At 38.8% G+C, this 22,352-nt stretch overlaps 1 protein-coding gene across 3 annotated transcripts in view; it reads left to right on the top strand.

Annotated features, from left to right (window-relative positions):
- SORCS1 (sortilin related VPS10 domain containing receptor 1) overlaps positions 1 to 22,352 on the top strand; it is a 477,606-nt gene that overhangs the window by 386,180 nt on the left and 69,074 nt on the right. For all 3 annotated transcript variants that reach the window (XM_058543953.1, XM_058543955.1, XM_058543954.1), the window contains exons 14-18: positions 477 to 584; positions 2,087 to 2,204; positions 3,712 to 3,842; positions 7,280 to 7,393; positions 19,487 to 19,658. In XM_058543953.1, coding sequence (XP_058399936.1) covers positions 477 to 584; positions 2,087 to 2,204; positions 3,712 to 3,842; positions 7,280 to 7,393; positions 19,487 to 19,658 — 643 coding nt within the window. The remainder of the gene's footprint in view (positions 1 to 476; positions 585 to 2,086; positions 2,205 to 3,711; positions 3,843 to 7,279; positions 7,394 to 19,486; positions 19,659 to 22,352) is intronic.

Raw genomic sequence — 22,352 nt, 5'->3', positions numbered from 1 at the left:
ACTCAATGAGTCAACCAGGATTTATAACAATGTAAGAGGGCTACTGCTTAGGGTTTAATCACTTAGAAGTGGCTGCTTCAAGTCCATCTAAGTTGGTCTCAGAAGGTCATTGCTCTTCGGAATCACCTGCAAGGCTTGCTGCTAGATTACAGTGAGGTTTTGGAGAGGGTCACATTGAGATCTAAGATCTAATTAAATATCCAAATTAAAAAAAAATTCTTTCAAAGACTTATTATTATTCCTGTTTCATGCACCTCTTCCCTTATTGATGTTATAACACATCTGGCTTCCAAAACGCTTGGCTAACTCTATTTCTACCTTCTGATGTAATTAAGAGCACTTATTCAATAAAAGCCTCACTTGGACAATGCCCCGGATACTTTTAAAATGTATTCTCTCCTGGTTGATAGTATCTTTCCTTTGAAAGGATTTTTTTTCTTTTGAGATCCCATGACTGTTATTTTTTCTGTCATTAGGTTGAGTTTTGATGAAGGGAGATCTTGGAGCAAATACAGCTTTACATCCATTCCACTTTTTGTGGATGGGGTTCTGGGTGAGCCTGGGGAAGAGACTCTCATCATGACGTAAGTGGAAAACTATGATGTATTCTAGTCTTAATATAAACCTAGAAGCATGTTGTTTTTAGCTAAGCCTGTTCACTTTGCTGTTAGGTTTGAAGTTACTAGCAAAGTCAGTACATCGAACTTCATGATTCTCCAGCAAAGAGGAAAGAAAAATGTGGGCAGCCATTTTCTTGGCTCTTTCCTCATTATTAGGGGACCCACACTGAGGGTTGGCAGCAGAAGGGCATAGTTTATTTATTCCCATAGTGAATGGCCTTGGGGAAATTAGAAGTGGTTATTTCCATAGAAAATAAAGCTATAAATTTACCACTTTAATAATAAACTCAATATACAGAAAATCACAGGCATTTAAGAATGATTTCACTTTAAGACAGAACACAGAACTTGATCAAAAACCCCACAAAGTGTTTTATTTTTCCCTGGCTCTTTACCTAACGCAATTGTGAGGCATATTAGGAAAACCATGAGAACAATCTGTTCTTGTGAAATTGTATTTGCACTCATTCTTCTCTGGAAAGTGATGATCATTAATTTGTGAAAGACTTGATTAATGACTTGCCTGCCTATGGGTTTCAAAACATGAGCTTTGAATTTGAAATATGAAACTGTGATTTTTTTCTTTCCCTGGAAAATTGGACATGGAAAACAGAAAGGGAAGGTTTTAAAGTAGTTGTTCCTGTCATCAATGAAAATTTAAAAATCAAAGTGAATAGTTGGTACATTTTCTAATTTTTTCTTCCCTCCCTCTTTTTTTAATGATCATAAAAGATCAACAAAAATTTAATATGCCTACACTCTACACTTTTGTGCATGGTAAACATTGCTAGATTAGCAATTTTTCCATAATTTGTCTTTATTCAATTTTTATATTTCCAAACATAGATGAAAAAAAGCTGGCTGAAAAGGCTACTTTGTGGCTTTTATCCACACCTACAATTGGTGATTCAGACACCTCATTAACTGCCTAAGTCTCTGTGAGTAAGGAGAGTAGAATAGACCCTGTAGGAAACAGTTGTAACTACTTGACTCTGCTGCCCATTTTCCCTAGGGACTAGTGGGAAGGTAAAATAGTGTGGAAACCATGGGAACCATGTACATTAGCAACAGAAGCTAGAAGTATAGTCATGACCACAAAGAATGCAGCATTTGCGATTGTTTTCTCAATTGTTTTTTTTCTTTTGTCAACCATTCTTGTGGTACAATATGTAGAAGTGGGCTTTTAAGTCAAATACCCTGGGTTCTGACTCTACCAGTTCTTAGTGACCTGACTTTGGTTTTTGCATGTTAACAAAATTCTTTAAGCCTCAAGTTACCCATATATGAAGTGGAGCCAATGACAGTGCCCTCCTCACAAATGTGTTTTGAGGATTAAATAATATGATCAATGTAATGTTCTTGGCATTATGCTAAGCTCATTGTAAACACTCGGCCAATGCTAACTATTGTTATAACTATTGGCATTGTTATTATTGTGATTGTTTTCATCATCATCAACTTTGTAGAGTGTTTGGACACTTCAGCCACCGCTCTGAATGGCAGCTGGTCAAAGTGGACTACAAGTCCATTTTCGATAGACGGTGTGCCGAGGAGGACTACAGACCCTGGCAGCTGCATAGCCAGGTAGGAGGAAGAGAGCTGAGGTTGAGTCAGGTGGGAGGCATGGGGCATATTGGGGGAAAACTAATCATTAAAGTGTAGGAATTGGTGTTTTTCAGGCTAAAATGCCCATCTCTTGCTTTCTTACGTGTTTTGTGTTCCACAGCAGTGAACAAACTCAACGTTTATAGCTTGGTGTGAAGTAATTTCTGTTTTTATTGTACTAGGATATAATGAGATAAAATTCAAATGTGCTTGGCTTAGACTTACAACTCAAAATGAAATACTAACTCAGCACAGAGATCTGAACATAATTTATCTAAGCATGTCATATGATTGCACGGTGGGCGCAGGAGTGAGGAAAAGATCTTCAATTTTATCTAGCAATGCAAACAGAGACATAAAATAACAAAATTATGCTGGGTGAGCAGTGCCAATAAAATCCTTCCTCCCCACCACTGCGATTCCCTGGGATTAGATAGCGCTTCTTGTGTCCTTCTAAAGAACTCATGGTACAAGAATGCAGAATTATTAATAGGAAACTTTACTTCATCCTGACCCTGCAGCTATTCAGCTCATATCAACGTGCTTGGCTGAAAACTTCTCTCCTTTGATTTCCCAAGGCAGAAGTCATCCTGCGGGTCTCTCAAAGGACGTGGCGGAGGCTCTTGCCACAAAGTCATCACTATATTCAGACAGTGACCCATCATATGTGACCTCAAACCTTGACTAAGTAGTATAGTTACATGTTCATGTGTAATGGAGCCAGTTAAAGTGAATTTGCTCAAGAAAGACAATAGTCACTTGGACAAAACTCTGTTCTGGTCCTTCAAACACACGAAGAACTATGTTTGACAGTGGGGGCTGCGTCAGCTAGAATCATCTACTCTATTCGGAGACTCAACAATAAAATTATTGCTCATTTACATTGCTGATATTTTCCACTTTGGGATGCACAAGGATTATGATATTCAAAGCTTTTATTTATTCTGTAGAGAAACACTGAATTTAGTTCTCTCATTTCTCTGGTAGATGGACATAAAATTCATGCTATACAGTTGTGTGAGCAGAGGCATAATAAATCAGGGGAAAATAGATCTTTATATTTCTTAGCAATACTCTTCTTTCATGTGCTCATAAATGACCAAATGTATAAATCTTTTATTACAGGAGAATTGAACCTAATTATTACAGATTTGTTGACAATACACTTGTTATGGGCTGAGTCTTAGTTATCCTTGTGTCCCTCACAGCACTGCGCCCAACGCCTGGCCAAGTAAAGGTTTGCTGAATGCATAAGGAGTTAAGGACTTTTTTTTACACACCCTCAGTGCTTCGTAGGATTGCCTTTATAGTCACATTCTATAATAGGGCTCTAGATATCAAAAAGAAAATTCTGTTAGCACAAAGCAGGCTACCCACGTCTGGATTACACTGAAGTTGGAGAACATCTCCCTGAACTGTCCTGATGTGGAGCAGGGAGGGTCCAAACTATGTTGCCCAACTGCATGAGATCCTTGTCTCCTTCCAGGGGGAAGCATGCATCATGGGAGCAAAAAGGATATATAAGAAGCGTAAATCAGAGCGGAAATGTATGCAAGGAAAATATGCAGGAGCTATGGAATCTGAACCGTGTGTCTGCACAGAGGCTGATTTTGACTGGTGAGCTTGTGCTTTTATCTCGTGGATAAAAGTCATTCAGTATATCAGATCCATATGGGCCTTAATGACAGCTGAGATCTGAAATAATATTAACATACATAGAGCTAAATGACAAGCCTCATATTCTTGGAAATTATGTCTTGGGGACATCATGGCTCACTAGCTGTGTGCATATGAATATGGAAAAGCCAAGAGTTTCTTTAGATTTAAAGAGGATTCAGAAGATGGCTGGTGATTATCCTCACATATTTGATAGATCTCAGGACAAAAAGAGAGACCAGATGCACCCCAAGTTGCTTCAAACAGCAGCACTGAAAACAATAAGTGGACTTTTGAGAGAACAAACGTGCTTATGCTCAAGATAAAAACTTTCTAGAATCTAGGGTTCCCGGTAATGGAACAATGACCTTATAAGGCAGTAAATTTTCTATCCCTGGAAGTTTTCGGTCAGTGGTTAGCTGACTATTGCTACGCAAGCTGTGGCAGACGTTTCTGAATTCAATGCAAGGATGGATTCAGAGGCATTGCCAATCTATGACTCTGTGAACCTAGTAGTAAAGGAGACTTCTCTCTTTACCAGGCCTCAATTAGTTTAAACTGGAAAAGTACTGAGACATTTAGAAGTTAAATAACTGAGAGTACCATAGCATTATTTCTGGAGCATTTGGTAAGCAGAAAGCTAGCTTATGGGACCGCTGATGCCCTCGCCTTGTTCTAGGTCAGTGTTAGTGTTCAGGTGAGGTTGACAAATTCTTGAGGATGAGTAGGTGATAACTCTCTTGGTCATATCCATCTCATTTGCTGTTCCCTTTTTTTTCCCTCTTTTTTCTTTTTCTTTTTTATTTATTTATGTATTTTTAGTTTAGAGAAAGCAATCGGTAAATATGTATGTCAACATTGAACGATTGAAACTTGACCTGCCTAAGAACTAAAGTCATTCCTTTAACCATTTTTCTGTGTAGCAATCACAGGTCACATATCTGATCATCAAAGCATCAGTGACTGGGCTGAGATACTGTATACATATACATCAGGTATCTTAGGAAAAGTAAGTCTCTCATGGTAAACCTCTGGAGGTGTTCTCTGAATAAATAGTACCGGGCAGGCCTGAAAAAATTGACCACCAGCAATCACACCAGTAACCCAAAGCTGTTCTCCTCTTGTTGGTAAACAAGGCAAGCCAACAGCCAGTGCTGTGTCTCCCTAGGCTCAGCCAGAGGGCAACAGAGCTTCGGTTAAGCTCAAAAGGAATTCTGCAGGGGCCTCTCCAACCATGACTTATGTTTTAGTCAGTGCAACATTATTAAAATGATGCAGATATTTTATCCTTGTCCTACCTTTTGGGATTGACACGCTGAAATAAATTCAGAGGGAAAACTTACATGGAATTTTTAAGTCATTCATCACATCCCTCTTTCTGAAGCCTAACTACTTCTCCTTTATCCACTCTACTCAAGGAGGATTTGTAAAGGAAGTTAACATTTTATCTTGGTGGCTTAACTTTGGCTTTTCCAAACGGTCAATCTTTTGCAAAGAGCAATGTATTCTGTCATAGAACACCAAAAAGAAAAAGTAAGGTGAGGTGTCCCAATTCCCAGATTTCTCCTGGATACATTTGTTCCTTTGGGAATCTTTTTGACAAAGTTCCAAAATAAGCCAGTCTTTTGTTGTTGTCATGGTTATTTGTTGTTTCCCTTTTTCCATGTTAAGCTCATCTAGAGTAAAGGGAATGTGTGGTAAGGAGAGTAATTAGGTTTCTCCCTTCCCCTATCTCTCACTCCCCTCAACCTTGGCCCAGTTCTTGAGTTCATCCGTGATTGGAATCTGCTGCTCATCCCACTAACAAATGTATTCCGAAAGTGGGAAATGAATCATAAATGAAGCCATTGTAAGATTTTCTGGTCAAATGAGATTTTTGTAACTGTGTGATTTCTGAAAATATTTTGGAAGGCTCACCATGACTTTGTTGAGTTTCTACCAGTAGCTGGAACTTCAGTGATTCCATTTGACTATAGCATAATGAAAGGTGGTTGTCGAATGTTCTCTCTTAGCTTGGCTCTCCCCTGGTCAGTCCTCCAGATGACCTTGCCTGTCATTCTCCAGCATTTGTAAAGTAATTCCCTGAAATGAACACTGGTTGTGGGCAGCAATTCTTAAGTCCTCCTACCCATGCTGTGTTGAACCAGCACCAAATCCAGCTGGTGTGTGCAGAATTCTAAGTGCCAGCTGCCTGGTGACAGGCCCCTTAAATGAGCCTATTTCTCCCTTCCCGACCCTCATGTGCCAGCATCTCACCTCCATTACACAGATGGGCCAGTTCATACTAATGCTTGCTGGTTGCTACCTGCAATTTGTCTGTGCATGCAGAGGTGCAATTTGTTGTCATCCTCTGTGCCCAGGTTCATCTTCCAGAAGCCAAGAATATCAGGCCACTCAGAGGCCCCTGGAGGCAAGAAGGAGAGGAGACCCAGAGAAAAGTGTTTTACTATTTGCAAACTAGAGAAAAGATTTAAAGCAGTTAGTCCCACTGGCAGTGGTTACCGACTAGGACAAAACTTTTCCTTGGGGGAATGCTCGTGACACTCTTGAAGGACATTTCTTTTTCTGCTGTGACTTTGAAGCATATGGCTTGTGCAGAGAGAGACTTGGCTCAGCTCTACTTGCTAGATCCAGATGTCTTGGAAGAGCACCCCAAAGACATCACCAGGATCGAGAATGGTGCCACATGTGGCTGTGTTAAATACTTCAGTGAGGTTTTACACTGAGAATTGAGCTTCTACCACTGACTGTTTTCCAATTATAGCTTTGTCTGGGCCCAACCACAATCAGTATTGTGTATCCTTCTAAAGAGAACATAATCTACTCTCTCAGCTTAAAGGCGTTTAATTTGAATTATTGGGCATTGAGACTTCATCTCTACACAGGCATCTCTTTTGCTTCAAGTCAGCATTTCTCAAAATGGGTTCTGTAGATATTTTCAATATCTATCTAATTGATAGATATTCCAGGGGGAAAGAAGTTCCATTTCTGGAAAGACAGTGATTCAGTGAATGCCTTTTTTTTTTTTTTTTTTTTTTTTTTTTGTGGTGAGGAGGACTAGCCCTAAGCTAACATCCGATGCCAATCCTCCCCTTTTTTCCTTGAGGAAGATTGGCCCTGGGCTAACATCTGTGCCCATCCTCCTCTACTTTATATGGCACGCCGCCACAGCATGGCTTGACAAGCGGTGCATCTGTGCGCTCCCGGGACCCGAACCTGCAAACCCTGGGCTGCTGCAGCGGAGCGCGCGCACTTAACCACTGTGCCACTGGGCCGGCCCCAGTGAATGCCTTTTTTTGACGAGTTGACTAGAGTAGAAGTTGGCTGTGGACTAACAAAATTATTCTCGGTAATTTTTTCACCTACTGAAAGATTTCTCTTGGCTCTTTCCCCAACAGTGACTATGGTTATGAGCGACACAGCAACGGTCAGTGCCTCCCAGCATTTTGGTTCAATCCATCTTCTCTGTCGAAGGATTGCAGCTTGGGGCAGAGTTACCTCAATAGTACCGGGTAAGTGTCTGAAGCAGTGACCTTGAGAGGTCAACCTTTGCTGTGTTTCAGCGTGTGTTAAACTTACAGAATTACTTCTGATCAAACAGCAGGCCTATTTCATTACAGCACAATTTATTTGCTTTTGTTCATTTTAATAATGCAGCACAGATTTGCATTACAGTGCAAATTTCTTCTGAGAATGACCTCAGTTGCAAATAAAGAAATGAAACAGTTTCCTTAGATGAAGATGACGATGGTGATAATATATAAATTTCTTTATTTTTTGATACTCTATTTCAGAATTAATTAATCACGTGAGGCTACCTTTTATTCTCACTGCATCCCTGGGAGGAAGGCCAAATAAATTATTTTATATGTGTGTTTCCTGTTTTATGGATGTGGAGCCTACAGTCAAAAAAGAAACTCCTTGAGTTTTCAAGAGTATACTGGTATTAGTAGGAATATGATTCATTTTCTCTCTATGTCCAGTCTTGACACATTTAAGGCATGCATTCTGATCTTTATAAATATGAAATCAGATTCTAAAATTTTGTGTTTAATGTTCTGTTTTGTGGGGCTTATCCAGTATTACTTAAGAAATCATAAAAGGGAAAACATTCCATGACTTTATCACAAGTGTAACTGGTGTTTATAGACTTAAAAAATAGTATGCGGAACTTATTTGGATTCTAATTCAAATAATCTGTAAAAAAAACATTTTTGAACCATTTGGAGAAATGAAATATGGACTGATGATTAGGTGATGTATTAGTCAGGGTTTTGCAGAGATATGTTTTTATAGTTCCAATACACACATATATATATAAAGAAATTCAATATAAGGAATTAGATCACGCAGTTATGGAAGCAGGCAAGTCCAGATCCTGAGATCTGCAGGGTGGGTTTGCAAGCTGGAGACCCGGGAGACTGATGGTTTGTTTCCGGTCCCAGTCTGAAGGCATGAGACCCTGAAAGTCAACAGTGTAGTTCCCATCTGAAGGACAGCAGGCCCAAAACCCTAGAAAAGCCAATGTTTCTGTCCAAGTGCGAAGGCAGGAAAAAAGCCAATGTCCAGTTTGAAGACAAGCAGGAAGAATTCTCTCTTACTCAGCAAAGGTCAGCCTTTTTGTTCTAGTCAGGCCTTCCATGGATTGGATGAGGCCCACCCACGTTGAAGAGAACAATTTGCTTTACTCAGTCTACTGATTTAAATGTTAATCTCATCCAAAAACACCCTCAGAGAAGCACTCAGAATAATATTTGACCAAATATCTGGGCACCCTGTGGCCCAGTCAAGCTGACACATAAAATTAACCATCATCGGTGATATTGGGTGATACCTAATCAAAATATAAATATTTATATTTATTATATTATATTAATTAAATATTTATATATTTAGGTGTGATAATGGTATTTTGGTTAGGCTAAAAAGAAAGAAAGCCTATCTTTTAGAGATACATGATATGTGAGATTTGTTTTAAAATGTTAAAAAAGGAATAGGTATTGATAATGTGTGAAGATGAGCTAAGGGGGGCGTGGGGATTTATTATACTATTTTCTCTCATTTGTGAATATTTGAAAATTCTGATATTAAAAAGTTAGAAAGACAGGGAAAGTAAGAAAAAAGAAAAGAAGAAAAAGAGAGAAGGAAGAAGGCAGGGAGGGGTAGAAACCCCCCCCAATAGGCCAGTTCTACTTGGCAACTCCTCATTTCTCATGCCAGCTGCACTACAGAGGTGATGAATTCCATGTTTCCATTTATGTACTTCCATATTTGAAATTTTTAAAGTTTTTTAATTGAAAAAAGATTAACAAAATAATATATACTACTTTTTTAAAGAAGAGAAAAAACACAGACATGTACCTCAAATATTATCTCTGATGTCAGGGATTTCTAGAACTTTTGAATGAAGGAATAAGTTGTGACTTAACTGAACTATAACACAAAATCTGAGGGAAATACAAGTGACATTTTTACAGCACTGGGTCAGTTAGGTCTTCAGCATCTAGTACCATGGGAAAAAAAATTGAAAAGGGCTGATGAAATAAGTAAATTAATGCCAAAGAAAGGAATTTTATTACTAGCATGTTTAGACATTATTAAGGGCACCTGAAACCCCTAAAGCTAGTTTCAGAGTTTATTTTTTTTCACTAACTCAATCAGTCAAAGAAGTTCTATTATTCTCTCTTTGGTATTGATGAGAGGAGGCTGAAATACAGAGGGATCTAAATTGTTCCAGATGCTACTCAAATCACTGGACTAATGCAGAATGAAGGCCCATGACTCCTCACTTTTCAGATTATGGAGAATATATATATATATATACACACACACACACATACATACATACACACATAGACACACACACACACACACACACAAACATTTTTAGCTACCCCTAAATAGATTTCACCATTCCTTTGGCAAACTCAGAATGTGAAATCCAAATAAATCCTGATTCGTGTAAAAGAAAACATCAGAAATGATTAAATTATACTGTCCTATTCAGTGTGATTTTTCATTTATGCCTTATAAAATTTAAATTAAAATTTAAATTAGAAATGTGATTCAATGATAAATGTCCAGGTATATAAATATTTGTCAGTGCTGTCGTGTTTAAGAATCATAAAATCACAGACATTACTTTCTAGGGCTCGACCTCCACTCTCAGATGTTGTTCATATCAGTGGGTACTACATCATAGCATCTGACCCCAAAGGATTTTTGTTAAGTTACCACATCCACTGGTTTCGTCTATCCCTTTCAAACTCTTTGCAGAAAAGCATCAGCATCAGTGAGCAAGCCTGTGTAAAGTGAACATACGATAAATACCAGCCATCAGCAGGTGGGATAAATGCCCTGCTCTCAAAAGTAAGATGCTCACAGGTGGAAGAGTGACCACCCCCACAGGACCCTAAAGTTGGAGGGAAGAGGTGACAGTAGTAACACCACTGATCAGCAGATTGTGTAAACTACACGTTTCGTATTAGGAACAAGAAGACCCTTAGCTGGGAGAGGGGCCTGAAATCATCTTCAAAGAAGGCCCCATACCATCAAATTCTTATTTGCAGTGTCTATAATCAACTCAGAGTTGCCAAGAGGTAGAGTGTAGATGAAACTGAAGAAGAACTTTCTGTCTTTCATAATGTCCCTCCAGCCCCTCAACCCAGGTGTCACTTGGCTATGTGTTGATTCAGTGGCATTTCATAAGTGCAGATTCAGTATTCAACGTTGTAGCCACTGTAATGCTGCCAGTAAGCATTTATCTTTTCACTTAAAAACCTTGAATTACAAAAGAAATACATACATATGTATTCTATGTTTAAAAAGGCAATGTAGGTCATCACCCCAATCCTGGCCCCCTTTCTCACACACCTGTGGTCTGTTTGGTATGCATGCTTCCAAACACTTTTCTTTGCATTTGCCAGTGAATAATCATGCCAAGAAAAAATATACAAAAGTAATTTGGGAAGTTATTCTTGTATGTCATTTCCTACTAGCTATATTGTTCTTCCATTTGCCTTTTTCATTCAAAAATATATCTTAAATATTTTTCCAAGTCAGAATATATAGAGCTGCCTTCTATCTATTTCGTTTAATTCCATAGTATTACAGCACCTGGGATTATTTAGTCATCCCCTTTCGTGAACATTTTGGTCATTTCTCATTTTCTGCTGCTATAAACAATGCTGCAATTAACATTCTCATACCATAATAGTTGTTATTAAAAACATTCAACAATGATTAGAGTCTCTTTTGGCAATTGGAGGTGTTTCTGCTGGCTTCTAGAGCAAATTCCACCCAGCTAACTGGTTACTTCTGAGACCTGAGGATCCAGGCACTGCCAAATAGCTCCCCCGTAAGAGTTAGGACACTAGCTTCCTGCTCACACACTGCCTGTGAGTCCTACACATTAGAGAGTTATTTGTCTTAACTGCCATCCTCCTTGAAAACACAAATGCCAATGAATTCTGTAAGGGAAAGCTGAAGCAAAGACTGAGCAGGATTTCCCACGTTAACAAGGAGGGGAAGATCATTTCGGGCAAAGAAATAAGAGATGACCCGGGTGAAAGGGCCATGGTGGGAGTTTTCTCAAGGACAGTCCCTGACGTCAGTGCATGGAAGTCTATAGAGTTAAGGGGCCACTGTGCACCTTAAGTCTCTCCAGTGCCAGTTTGAACCCATGCACGGGCATCTCGTGCTCAGTCAGTACAGAATCTGTATTAGCTTCAGGCTGGGGTGAAGCACAGGGGACTCACAAATGCAAAGTCAGCTGAGACTGGGTGCCTCCATAAATTTTAATCCCCTGGCACCTCGCTTGCCTCACCCTATCCCTTACAGCAGAGCACACGGTGCAGTCATGCAGTCAGAACTTGAATTGATTGAGGTCTACTAAACAATCATCCTATGTCAGTCAAGCTTAACAAGCAAATCGCCCAGCATCACCTTTCTGAGAGTTTTGTTGAAAGCATGCAGGTAAACCTTCCTTCTCCTTTTTATTTTAACACCTCCCTTTGTAAATGGTGATGGTTGCTTTCACAGTCAGCTTATTACCTTGTATATATAGCAGTGTTCTCAGGTTCACTCACTTCGCCATGATGGAAACATTCTAGCTTCGGTTATTATTATGCTCAATAGAAATGCTATTTTGAGGAGACACCAAAATTTTATCAGCTTCACTGTGTAGAAGTGAATGGTTGTGCAATTTTTGTTTTAGTTCTTGGGCAGGACTTAGAAAAGATAGTTGGAATAAGAGCTGAAATGGGTGTCGAATGTCCCTCCAGGTGGCTATAACCATCAGTCCTTAGTCCTTGGTCCAGTGACATTAGTTTTCTAATGTTCACACCGTGGAGCACTGTGTGAGCCAAGTTCTGCCATGTTCTCCACTGTCAGATCCCTGCCTGTTTTCACCCTCTGCCCTCACACCTTCTGCAAGCCATTCCATGGAAAGCAAGGTGCCTGGTACTGAGGTCCATCCTGTAATGGATAAATGGAGGAATGTTTTATTTGGTGAAAAACAGAGTTATTTTAGAGTGAACCAAATAGGGGTTTTAATCCAACCTCTGCCATTTACTGTTGTCTTTAGCAAGTGACTTCCTTTCTTTGAGCTTTAATTTTCTAACCTATAAAATTTTGCTATTTGTTTTTGGGGTTTGATTAAATATGATACTGTATGTAGAGCATGCAGCACAATGCCTAGCAGATAGTAGTCACTTTGCAAAATGCAGATACCATGACCAATAGTCATTATCTAAGGGCTCCTCTGAAGCGAAGGAGAAAAAAGGGGGGAAGACTCTTTTATTCTGTGCCTATAGTCCAGACATTTATTTGATATTTAATAGTCACTGCAATACTGAGATCTAGGACATATTTAATCTAAGGCCCTGTTTTCTCATCTGTAAAACAGAAATAATAACCTGCACAGGCTCATAAAGTTACAAATTTAGAAACCACTATACACCAAAACACGTCTGTCCCTCAGTACCACTCAAGGCAGATGACACATTTGTCTGATTAGTGAATGAGTGCCTTTTGTTCAAATAAAATGAAGTCAGTGTTTATCTGTATATTTTCTTTCATGTTAGTGCTGAAATAACCCCAGATTCATTCCTCTTTGTTTCTCCATCATTGCCTATAAATATCTCAGTTTCTACTTACACAAGCACAAGCTCATTTAGTTGTACTTATATATGGTTATATCTTGTTTATACTGTTTGGGGTCCAGGGAACATGCTGCAAATTTAAGTTGCTAAATTAACTAGGACATTGCTTGTTTCATGTCAACCATAAAAGATTCTGTGAATATAAAATAAAGTGGGCATTGGGCTGGTTTATTCTAAGAAACCAAGATAATCTTCTCAAGGGACAGATTTCTTCTTGCTATTAAGCTAGAGATATTTCTAGATGTGTTTAAAAAAAAGTGTGTATAAAAATTTCTGTCCGTGGAGTTTCTTTAGAGAAACCATTAATCCCTCCTGGAAGAATGTACAACGACAGCTCTTATTGTTCCTCGGGGTTAGTTTCTCAACATACAATGGGGATATTTACTTAAGAAGCTTAAAAAATGATTGTGTAATAGCATTAATTCAGTATCTATATAAGAACATTTAGTGGGTCCATGAAAAAATATATACACACCAATTATCTCAAAATAGTAATCTCCGTACTGTCAACATACATTTGGAATGTTGTTAAAATACTTTCTATAAACATTCCTCCCTATATCAACCATAGAAACACTTTGACCTTGGCTAACCTGCCGTTGCCCTGGAGTTGCTATTTCCAGGATCTTTGGGGGATGTGGTCTTTTCCCAAGTGACCCCATTCCTGTGCCTGGTGGGGATTTTGATGTTCAGTCTGATCTCCTCTGCAAGATTTGTCAGTGAGCGTCATGGAGAATAATGGGTCCTATAAGTGGTGCATGTGTTTAAAGTCCACAGAAAAGAAATCACTTGCATTATTTACAGACTCAACACTGCAGGGGCCCATGTAGCTGTTTTCTAGCAAAGTGCCGTGCAGTCTCACAGCAGGCACTCAATAATTGTTTGTTGCTACGAAGTTGACTCTTCAGAGTACCTTTCTTAGATATGGTTTTCCATATTTTCATGAGATGGCATTGGGGTTGGGAAATGAAGAAGAAGGTGAAAGTCGCTGTATGTGGAGACCTAGTTCCTCACATAGCTGTTCTTGTCCACGTCAGTGGTATTGGCGTTAACGATCCTCATCCAGGTGGTATGGCATACATATTGGCGAGAGAACACCAGGCTCAGTCCAGAGGTGCATAACCACTACTTGTCCCCCATGTGATCTTAGGAAACTCTCTAAACTGTATCTCCTTTTCCTTATGTGCAAAATGGAGGGATTGTATTTGATGATCTTTGAGACCCCTTCAGGCTCTGACATGTCCACGACCAGTTTGAAATGATTCAATATTAGGATTCCTTGGACTGCAGGTGCCCAAAAGAAGGGAAAATTTCCTTATATAAATGAGTTGTACAACTAGTTGACTTAGGTAGTGGATTCCATGAGGCATTTTCATGATTCTTGATATTAAATCATTTAGTTTAGCGTGGCCATATGTCCCAGTGCATCAAGTTGGCATTCAAAATGAAGTCACATTCCATTTACTGTTTAAGCTAAATGACTTGTGCTTCCATCCTGCTTTAATGCAAGAGAAGTTTTCTTCCCTCCACCTGGTCTTCTGTCTCATGATGGTTCCCAGGGTCTGCTTACTCAGTTTAAGGGAAAAGTCCTGAGAGCTATTGCCTTGAGTAGAGAAACTTGGAGAACCTGCTTAGTCAGCCATGGAACCCCATTCTTTCTGAAGGTTGATGTCATGGCTACTCCACAGGATTACTGTTGAAATACGGGCACATTGGGTCTAGGAAGATTTTAAGTCTTAGCCATACACTGTACCCAGAACTAGTCCCTTCTCTGTCACCAAGGCTTGCTCCATTTCTTGTTTCATTAATTCAAGTATCATTGTAACAAGGCAGTTTTCTCCTGAAAGCAAAAGTGCATACTACCATCCAAGAAACAAAACTACTTAAATTCTTCTTATTGTGAACACAAGTGAGAGACACCATAGCTCAGTAACAATAGACTTGCCTTGGCGACATGAAGAGCTGGAGCTTCCGCTCTACCTTGGTCATTATATGTGATTACTTTGAAAAAAGGAAGGAGACAACTTCACAGAAAAATGTGATTTCTAAGCTTATTTTTAAAGAATGAGTAGCAGCTTGACAGGAGGAAAGAGCATCCCAGGCAGCATAAACAGCACAGGCAAACAAAGGCACGTAGACTTCAGCGTGGCCTGAGCTCAGGAAGCATGTCAGGCAGTGGAAAGAATGGAAGGTTAAAAAGTGAGATAGGGACAGATCGTGGACCTCTACTTTAAACCTGAACTTTACCCTTTAGAATAAGCCATAGGAAGATTTGAATGATTTTAAGGAAGGAATTGACATGGTCCAATCTGATTTTAAGATAATCTTGGCACTAAGAGTGCAGCTTGTATTTTCAGGGAACTTGATGTATAATAGCAAGTTAATATTTAACACTTCAAATACTAACTTTTTGCTACATTTTGATATTTTAATATTTATTAAGTTCTTGCAATGTTCCAGATTATATGCTAAGCCCTTCTGAATGCATTATCTCATTTAATCCTCCCAAGAACTTTATGAAAAGATTCTGTATTTATCCCTATTTTACAGGCAGAGAAACCAGTCATTAGAGAGAGGCTGGGTAAATTGCCCAAGTTCATATAGTAAGAGCCTGAATATAAACTCAGGCAATTTGGTTAACACTAGTGTTAACCACCAGGGCAGTGGTCTTTTAATCTTGGCTGCACACTAGAATCACCAGGGGAACTTAAAACAAAAACAAAAACACACTTATGCCCAGAATGCTCAATTAAATCATACTTCCTGGGGGCTAGGTCTTGGCATCCATATATTTTAAAAGTGTTGCCAAGTGATTCTAAAGGGCAGACAGGGTTGCAACCTGCTGAGCTAGACTATACTGTTACCTTAACATACACTGAATAGTCATAAACATCTGTATTCCACCCCTACCACCCCAAAATCACAAGGAAAAAAATACCAAATAGTAAAATCGCAGAATATGAAGACTTGCGTGTTTTTTTCCAGTTTTATTCTCGCAAAGAAAAACAATGGCCTTCATCTTTTTTAAGACTGGCAGGTGGCACAGAAGCAAAATGAAAGAAGGCAGGGGTGAAAAGGAAAAGGTGACAGAGGAGTTCAAGATAGGGAGGAAGAGAATAGCTGGAGTCGGGGTTGTTGTGGTAAGAAGACACCATCTACTAATGAGCAGTCGTAGTATCAAAGGCACATTTGCAGAATGTTTCCTTTTCAGTAATTGTACAAAGACTCCCTTGCCGTTACAAAGCACTTTTCTTCCTGGCAGATTGAAGAATGCTTTACCAACTAAATGCATCCCACTAATATTCAGAACTTAGGTCCAACATAATCATAAGTTGCCTTGTTATTACAGAGGTAGCAGCCCCATTTAATAACATATTAAATGCATTATTCATTTATGTAACTCAGACCCAGGGACAGCTGCTGGAATAAAAATAGAACCATTCCGTAATGCAAAAAGCAGGTGTGTGCTTACTTGAGTAAATGAACTCTGTATTTTTGCACAATTTTCTTCTCAATTTCAGGGACAGGTCTGGTAGGGCTAATGTGATGCCATTTTCGTCCAGAAAATAAAATGGTTTCAGAAAGGTTTTTAATGAGCATTTAAAAAAATTTCCAACAGTCTTCTCTGTGGCAGAATCCCAGGGGGATGGATTCGTGCTTGGATTTAAGCAGAACTTCTGTTGCTGCAGGATTCAGGAAAGCCTGGCATATGATTGGCCAGAATAGTGACAAACAAGAGGAATGTTCTCTAGCTGATGATGCCAATAGTGATGGTGAGCCCATGCCTCTATAGCTGCTCGCCAAGACAGAGTCACAGGTGTGCTTGGATGCTAAGTGATTAAAAATCATAACCTGCCTTTAGTTTGTATAGCACATTGCCTCTGAAACACGCGGGGAGTTTCTGATGCACAATTAAACTCACTGGGATGCCATAATTACTGCGTGACATTGCTGGTCATATTCTTGCTACCATTGCCAGTACCAGAGTGCCACCATTCTCCAGTGTCTGCACCTTTTCTTTTCTTCTCTCTTCTACCTGCCATTATTTTCGCTTTTAATCAGCATACACTCATAAGCACCTACAATAGATTTCTTAAAATATCGGATGGGGTGATCTTAAAAATGCTCAGACAGGGCAATGACCAATCAAAATAGGTAGAGATCTTAGTGCTGGAGCAGCATTTGGGAGGCTGCCTGATGTGCTAGATGTTAACCCTTTAGTTGCTGGATTATAAGGAGAAGCAGGGACTCCAAGAATAGGGATCAGCATAGCTGGGTTGGTAGGTGAGGTGTTTGAAGGGTTTGGGGCAATGGTAGCAACCAACTGCTAGGGAGATATTTCAACGTTTAAAATGGTACAGTCATCCCAGTGTGGACCTCCTCATTATCAGCCTTGCATGTCCAGGACACAAGGACACCCTCAAGGAGCTTAAAGTTCACAGTCACACACAGGAAGACAATCAAACAGGGCATAAATGATTCCTTTCAAGTAAACCATCAAGATTTCTTTAGGAGTTTAGAGGAGGGATGATTTTACTCTGTTTAAAGAGGCAGTACAGTGTAGTGGGAAAGAGTGGATGTATTCTAGAGACAAATTGTCTAGGGTCCTGGCTGTGTGATCTTGAGAAAATTGTTTAAATTCTATGACTCTTAATTTCTTCATCTGTATATTGGGAATAGTAATACCTTTCTTATTAGTGATATTTTGAAGGTAAATGAGAAATGTCATATTAGGAACTTAGCACAATAACTAGACAATGGTAAGTATTCTCTAAATATGCACTTACTGTTTTGCTATCTTACTATTTTACTATCGTAGTCAGGGAAAAACAGTAGATAAGCTGTAACTAAAGCATGAGTAAGTTTTAGGCAGCTGCTGCAGCATGCGGGAGGACATAAGAGCAGAAGGAGCAAAAGAAAATACTTTTAAGAGGATTGAAAATAGAGATTTGGCTAGGGCAGAATGAGCTTGTTGGAGAGAAAGAGTCCAGAAAAGTAGAATGAACTTAGCTTGTGGAGGGCTCCGTGCACAAGATTACAGGATTTGTGACTTATCCAAAGGACATTTGAAAGCCATGGAGGTTGTGAAAAGGTAGGAGAAATAATAACAATATTAAATAAAAATAATTGGTAACATTTCATAAGCACTTACTAATTGTCAGGGTGGTTTTAAGTACTCTGTGTACATTAATCCATTTAATCTTTACAACTACCCTATGAGATGAGTTAAATATTAATAATTGACCTTGTTGTGATCCACCGTGTTCAAAGCACTTTCCCACACAGTGTTTAATTGGACTTTCTCAACCATGCTTTTAGGTAGTCAATCTTGAGACTCAGGAACAGAGGAAAGGACATTGTCTAGATTTGAAGGGATTGGAAAACTATAGCCTGAAGAACAAATCTGTCACACTGATAGTTTTGTAAATAAAGTTTTATTGTAACCTAGCTGCACCCATTCTTTTATGCATTGTCTATGTCTACTTTCATGCTACAACCAAAGAGCTGAATACTTATGACAAAAACCATAGAGCCCACAAAGCTAAAACATATACTGTCTGGCCCTTTGTATAAAAAGTTTGTCAACTCCTGGTGGAAAGGCCTTGGGCTTTGATTGGTTCCAGTTTGAGCTCTACCAGTAACCCCAGGCAAGTAGGCTGGGGAAATTAAATATATGAATACATAAAGTGGTTATTGTGGGCCCCAGAGAAAAAGATAATGAATAAATAATACTGAACTTCAAAAGTCTTAAAGATTAGTCATCTTTTTCCACAGATTTTAATTTACTATGAATCTGATAAACTGTGTAGGATAAACTTGTAGGATAATTTTTTTTTCTGTTAAAGCTAAAACAAGAAGAAATAAGCAACAGAATAGGAAGGATTTACTCAATCTGCAGATAAAAATCTTCTTAATGTAAAGTATAGATAGTTTAGCCTGACTTTTACCAAGCTTAGCTAGCTTTCAGCACTATACTGTTACTGCAGGATCATCTGTGAGATCTAATGTTAAATCATATAATTCATAATAATCTATTCTTTCTCTGAATTGCAAATTTCCTTGCAATAGATATTACTCATTCTAACCCTAGAAGTATCTCCTAGATTATCCACATATGTCTCTTCAACTAAATTATAAACTCAGTGAGGGCAAGGACCATGTCTTCTACTGCTGTGCATTTCCCATAGCTCCAAAGTAAAATGATTCAGCAGTTGACTAAATGAATAAAAGAAGTATATTAAAGTGCTAATAATAGGTACAATGTGTACTATGATGATTTGTCTCTCTTTTGGGTGTTTTATATGAATTAGCTCTAATCCTCAGAACAACATGAAATGTAGTTATTGATAGCCCTCATGGCTAGGCAGTAGATCCAGCTTAAAAAGGTGGGAGTGATCTGAATTATAATGAGCTGGATTACAACTTGAGCTTTTCTCCATTTAGGTATAGGAAGGTGGTTTCCAATAACTGCACTGATGGAGTGAGAGAACAGTACACTGCCAAACCGCAAAAGTGTCCAGGGAAGGCCCCGCGAGGACTCCGGATCGTCACTGCTGATGGAAAGTTGACAGCGGAACAAGGGCACAATGTTACTCTCATGGTACAATTGGAAGAGGTAGGACTGGCTCCTGTCTCACTTCTATGTCCTAGGGCCAGTGATTTTTCCAAAGAAGTCATAGTTTTGTTTACATATCTTTTTGTTTTCATTTACATTTTTTTTTAATTTTAAATGTTGTTTAAAATTTTTATTTTATTCTACTTTTAGTTTCTTGGGTTTTTTTGTGGTTATTGTTATGTCATCTTCTCAGTCACATTTCTTCAATTATTTTCCTTTTACCGCAAGTTGTTCTTCACTCCTATGTAATGGCACACAAATGGGGAATCTGTTTGGATTTAACCTTGCCTTATTGGCTCTTTTCTGGCAAAAAGTTTTCTCAGAGTACATTAATAGTATTCCTAGGATAATTTAACGCATACACACTCAACTAACCTAAAAGATAGACAATCACTCATCACTTGATGACAGATTACATTCTGAGAAATGCATCATGAGGTGATTTCATCATTGTGCAAACATCATAGAGTGTACTTGCACAAACCTAGATGGTATAGCCTACTACAACCCTAGGCTATGTGGTACTAATCTTATGGGACCACCGTCATGTATGTGGTCTGTCATTGAAACATCATTATGAAGCACATGACTATAATGCTGTCTTCCTTTCTCAACCAAACGTATTAGCATTTCTTTTCCAAAGGCAACATGCTGGTCATACATATGGCCCTAAGGCCAATCTAAACATAATTGAGTATACTTTCTTTGGCAATTGAGAGTTTGTATTTTTGTAGCACCTCAGGGATATCCTTTTTAACATCAATTATTATGTGCCAAATTATGGTTGTCTGAAATTTATGAATATTTAGATGGTGGATAAGATGAAATTTATACTATGTATTTTAGAATGTACACAGGCATTTTTGTCATCTTGTAAATGAGGAAATTGGTCTCACAAAGAATAAACACTTTTATTAAATGATTTCAATTGTTAAACCAGACAGTCCTACCTTCAACCATATTTTCTGAGTGCCTAAAATACGGCCAGCACTGAGCTAGGCCTCGTGCATACAAAGGGATTCTGAAAGTTAATAATGACACCAAGATTAAGATATACAACATTGACTTCCAGCTTCCTCTTCTAATAGCCCAGTGGCTTTCAGCATTTGACATATATAAGAATCACCTGGTAACCATATTAAAACAGGGATAAAGGGACACACATGTATGGTGCCGAATAAAAACTAGGCTATTGGTGGTGAACATGATGCAGTCTATACAGAAACTGAAATATAATAATGTAGACCTTAAATTTACACAGTGTTATAAGCCAACACGACCTCAATAAAAATAAATTAATAAATAAATGACAGTTTTCTGGGCCCCATCTCCAAAGATTCTGATTCAGTATGTTGGGCTGGGTCCCAAGAATATGCATTGCTAACAAGGTCATAGGTTATGCATTATACGTCAAGAAAGAAAAAAAAAAAAACAAGGGCAAAGTCAAGGAGGATAGAGTTGTCTGAGAGGCTCTGGAGTGTGACTTGAAGTGCAAAAGATGAAACAATTAGGATTACTTTGTCATGTTTGATCAAAATTATAAGTATTTTAATTCCTGTAGAAAAAACAACTGTGAAATAATGAGTTTGAAACTCTGACTCAGATGATGCTGATGCTTTTGGTCCAAGGACCACTTAGAGAACCACAGTTCTAATACTCCTTTCTATTATCTCCTTAATAAGTGCCTTTCAGCCATACCCAATCTTCTAAATACTAAGGTTCCCCAAAATTCTTCAGTTAGAACAAGAAAGATACAGGCCAATTTAGGCCAATTGGAGTTGCTCGCATTTCACAGAAATAAAATCTTTGGGGACTTCTGCCTGAGGCTGTGACAGATTAGCTTGCAGCAAACCAAATATATATGTATGTATTTAGAGCAAGAGTGAGAGAGAGAGAGAGAAGGAGGACGAGCATGAGAGAACTATCAAGAGGATTTGAGAAGCCAAAATTCTTTTCTTGAGAGATGGGAAATTCATGGTGGTGAGTCCAATATTTTATGCTATATTCCCCCTCAAGAACTTTGCCAATTTATACATCACACTGTATAAGAGGTCAGATTTCAGGTTCCCAGTAGAAGGCGAGACGGAAGAAGTGTTAGCCGAACAGCTCTTGGTGGACTCACAAGGCTGGGAAGATAAAAGCTGGACATGAGGACTACGATGGCCACTGGGACTGAGGAGGTCAATTCTAGAGAGAAGGGAAGCATAGAGAAAGAGCACAGTGTTCTGTGCCCTTTTTCTCCTTGAGTTATTTGACCATACCTAAGAGATACAGGCAGAATAGAAAGTAGTCACTAAAAGGATGAGAAATCCACCATAGTTTTAGAAGTATTACATTTTTGGGAAATAAAAATTAGAGTTCAGGGACATGAAGGAGGAGACCCCTGGTGAACAATATAAGACAAGGTTCTTGAGACTCCTGGAAAGCTTTAGCCTAGGAGGAAAGATAAACCAGAATTAGACCATGCTCTCTCAACGCTGAAATCCAACCTGAAATTATTTCAGTCTCTGAGTGGTTTAGGGTGACTTACCCCCACTTTAGATGTCTGTCAGAAGCTAAAACAAATCCTCTTTAGAGGAAAATAACATAAATCAGAGCCCTTACCTATTTTTTCATATAAAATGTTGGGCATTTAATTTTTAAAAATTACAGATATATCAAGAAACAGGACCAACAGGAAGAAAAAAGCAACAT

This window comes from Diceros bicornis, chromosome 6 (assembly GCF_020826845.1).
Source record: "Diceros bicornis minor isolate mBicDic1 chromosome 6, mDicBic1.mat.cur, whole genome shotgun sequence".
NCBI lineage: Eukaryota > Metazoa > Chordata > Mammalia > Perissodactyla > Rhinocerotidae > Diceros > Diceros bicornis.
The sequence above is the reverse complement of the archived record's forward strand: the minus strand, read 5'-3'. Positions and strand labels throughout refer to the sequence as shown.